This window comes from Cebus imitator, unplaced genomic scaffold (genome assembly GCF_001604975.1).
Source record: "Cebus imitator isolate Cc_AM_T3 unplaced genomic scaffold, Cebus_imitator-1.0 Scaffold335, whole genome shotgun sequence".
Lineage (NCBI taxonomy): Eukaryota > Metazoa > Chordata > Mammalia > Primates > Cebidae > Cebus > Cebus imitator.
This window is the reverse complement of record NW_016107650.1, coordinates 1,389,622-1,393,114: the sequence shown is the minus strand read 5'-3', so window position 1 is coordinate 1,393,114 and position 3,493 is coordinate 1,389,622. Positions and strand designations below refer to the sequence as shown.

Below are 3,493 nucleotides of genomic sequence, written 5' to 3'. Positions count from 1 at the left end.
TTTTTTTTTTTTTTTAGGTGGAGTTTCTGTTGCCCAGGCTGGAGTGCAGTGGCACAATTTCAGCTCACTGCAACCTTTGTCTCCTGGATTCAAGTAATTCTGCCTCAGCCTCTCCAGTAGCTGGGATCACAGGTGTGCACCACCACAGCTAATTTTTTTGTATTTTTAGTAGAGGCTTTCATCATGTTGGCCAGGTTGGTCTTGAACTCTTGACCTCAAGTGATCTGCCCGCCTCGGCCTCCCAAAATGCTGGGATTATAGGCATGAGTCACTGTGCCCAGATTTCTCTCATTCTTTTCTCAAGACTGATTTGTCTTATTTTTTTGCGATGAAGGTAGGTCAAACATTACATCCTGCCTATTGAGAGGGAAATTTCAATGTCAGGAGTTCTCAGTCTTCGCGTACTTGTTTACATTCTAGCTCTCTCTCTGCTTACAACACCTCCTCATGACAATCAAAGCTGGTTCTCTGCTTCGTAAAGAGAGCGTGTGGGGAAGGATCTGGGAATTCAGTGGCATTCTCCATTTTAGTGATTCTTTTCAAATCTTATTGGTCCCTGCTTTTTGTTGTTCACAATAAAAATGAGTGCAGTCACCATACAATTCATCTCCCTTTTAAGATAAGAAACGTAAGATATGTAAGATAGACTTTTCTTTTTGTCTTTTTTGGAGATAGAGTCTCGCTCTGCCACCCAGGCTGGAATGTAATGGCACGATCTTGGCTCACTACAACCTCTGCCTCCTGGGTTCAAGTGATTTTCCTGCCTCAGCCTCCTGCATAGCTGGGATTACAGGCACCTGCCATCATGCCCAGCTAATTTTTGTATTTTTGTAGAGATGAGGTTTCACCATGTTGGCCAGGCTGGTCTTGAACTCCTGACCTCAGGTGATCCACCAGCCTCAGCCTCCCGAAATGTTGGGATTACAGGTGAGCCACCATGCTGGCTAATCAAATATACTTTCCTAATAGTCACCTAAAGGCAAACTGATTCCCTTGGGCTAGTGAAAAACATGATTATTTCCTGCCACTTATTGACTATAACAAAACAAAGTCACATGTAGTTACTGTTTAAGGGGAAAACAATACTAAAACTAATATATGGTGCAAAGGAAACAAGAAATACTGTTTAAAAAAGTCTTCTCAAACAGGAAACAAAAGCTATTATATGCGCTCAGCTTAGCCTGGCTCCAAGCTCTCCAAGCTGAGCTGCCTGGGATGATGGGGTGGGTAGGGTGGTGGTTGAGGGGTGGTTGAGGCCGGGCTTTACCTCAAGGATTTTCAGGGCCAGGCAAGCTGCTTTCTGGAGCTGGAGGTTTGTCTTTGTTAGTGCTTCACAGTAATAGAGCAAGGCCTGAAAGAGAAGGAGGGACCCTGTGAAGGCATTTTGGTTTGTTGGTAGTGTAAGAGGTATATCTCATTTTCACTCATTTTCTCATGTAAGAGGGATAACCTATACCATACAACACAGACATTTTGCATTACCTTCAGAGCAAGAAAAAAAAAAGCCATTGAAATTCATGTTAATTAAAAGAGCCGTTCATTCCATAAATTGATCCCTTATATTCCCCTAGACCTATAATGATGGTGGGCTTTTTTTGGCCACCTGGAGGTAATTTTTTAAACTAAGTAACGAGGAAGGCAAAATTTCCCAAAGCTGTTTTTGATCCTGGGTCATGAACTGTGTCTTTTGAGGTGTTAACCCTTTCTTTATGTCCCTTCATTAAGGCCTGCAGTCTCCTGCCCCTTGTCCCACGTGTCATTCCAAGATTTGGAATATTCCCCTAAAATCCATGACTCTAGAAGAATATAAGGGATCCATTTATTGAATAAAATTGGGAGATAGAGAGTTATGGTTCTGGCTTTTAAGGAGCCCTTAGATATAGTAGAAATGCTGACTGTTAGAAGGAACTGAAGAGATGAAATGTATTAGGTGCCATAAGAAAGCTACAAGGTAAGTCAGTCACTTGGGGAAGAGAAAATCTTACGGAATGCCAGGATAGGTTTCAAAAATGTTTGAACTGGAATGGAAATGATGGGTTAGATTTCAGTGGGGAAGTTTATTGAAAAAAAAGGTATTCAGGCAGAAATAAGGAAGGCAGGAGGAGGCAGTACATTCCAGGGAGGAGGGTGGTGATGTCAGTTTGAGATTTGCTGTGTTTGACACATGGCAAATAAATGCTCTGTGCAAAAATCTCTACATAAAAGTTGTCTTTTTTTTTTTTTTTTTTTTGAGACAGAGTCTTGCTCTGTCACCTAGGCTAGAGTGCAGTGGCATGATATCTTGGCTCACGGCAACCTCCGCCTCCCGAGTTCAAGTGATTCTCCTGCCTCAGCCTCCTGAGTAGCTGGAGTAGCTGGGACTACAGGTGACCACCACCCTGCCAATTGTTTTTATGTTTAGTAGAGATGGGGTTTCACCATGTTGGCCCCTGAGGTCAGGAGTTCGAGACCAGCCTGGCCAACATGGTGAAACCCTGTCTCTACTAAAAATTTAAAAAAGTTAGCCAAGCGTGTGGTGAATATTTTTAGAATTAGACACTACACAAATGCCCACCAATACAGAGTAAGAAAATAAATTCTAGGATATTTATATTCAGACATGCCATCCATCCATAAATATAATTAAGTAGATCAATATGTTTGGTCAAGGAAAGAAAATAACCATGATATATCATATTAAAAAGTCCATTATAAAACAGAATAGTGTGATCTCACTTTAAAAATTATGCATGTTAGCATATGTATAGACAAAATTTGAAAGAAGAGACAGTATGTTATTAATAGTTTTTTTCTGGGGGCTGAATGTAGGGGGTACTTATATATATTTCTTTAGTTTTAATTATTTTACAGAATATGTATTATTGATAAGCAGAAAAATTATTTTATAAAATAATAAATGCTAAAATATTATTAGTAAATGATAGAAAATTAAACCTGCTTCTGGCTCGATGGCCATGGTTCAGTGTCCTACCTTTTCCCTGAAATGCTGATTTTTGGAGGCAGCTGCCAAGTAAAGCGTCACAGCCTCACTAACTTCATTGTCCTCTCTGGTTAATAGCAGAGCCAGAGTCCTGAGTACTTCCTGCTGGGCCAGGAGGTTGCTGGGAGCAAGGTCACTCATGGTCTGTAGCAGTTTTTCATCTCTTAGTGACTGCAGAGTCTGAACCATGGAAACTAGAGGGTAAGAAGAAGGAGATTTCATGTTCTGACATGCTAAAGTAACAAGCTCATTACAAACATAAATAGGAGTCAAGTACTAAAGAAAGTATAGTATATAACTCAAATGCATATGAAAAATTATCATCTGATAAAGGTGGTATTTCAGATTGGTGAGAAAAGGTCAGACTATTCAAATAACTGGATTATAGTGATGGACAAAGCACATGGGAAAAAGTGAAGGTGGGTCTCTATCTTATAATGGCTACAAAAATAACTTGTAGATGAATTAGCCCAATGTAAAAATATACAGAAGAAAATATAAATAAACTTTTTT

General features: G+C 40.0%; 1 protein-coding gene across 9 annotated transcripts in view; it reads right to left on the bottom strand.

Moving 5' to 3' along the window:
- RIPOR2 (RHO family interacting cell polarization regulator 2) overlaps positions 1 to 3,493 on the bottom strand; it is a 234,457-nt gene that overhangs the window by 13,464 nt on the left and 217,500 nt on the right. For all 9 annotated transcript variants that reach the window (XR_005196438.1, XR_005196437.1, XM_037730161.1 and 6 more), the window contains 2 exons: positions 2,972 to 3,174; positions 1,268 to 1,351 (listed from right to left, as the gene is read on the bottom strand). Coding sequence is in view for 7 of the 9 variants with exons in the window: in XM_037730161.1 (XP_037586089.1) it covers positions 1,268 to 1,351; positions 2,972 to 3,174 (287 nt within the window). In the remaining 2 variants the exon portion in view is untranslated. The remainder of the gene's footprint in view (positions 1 to 1,267; positions 1,352 to 2,971; positions 3,175 to 3,493) is intronic.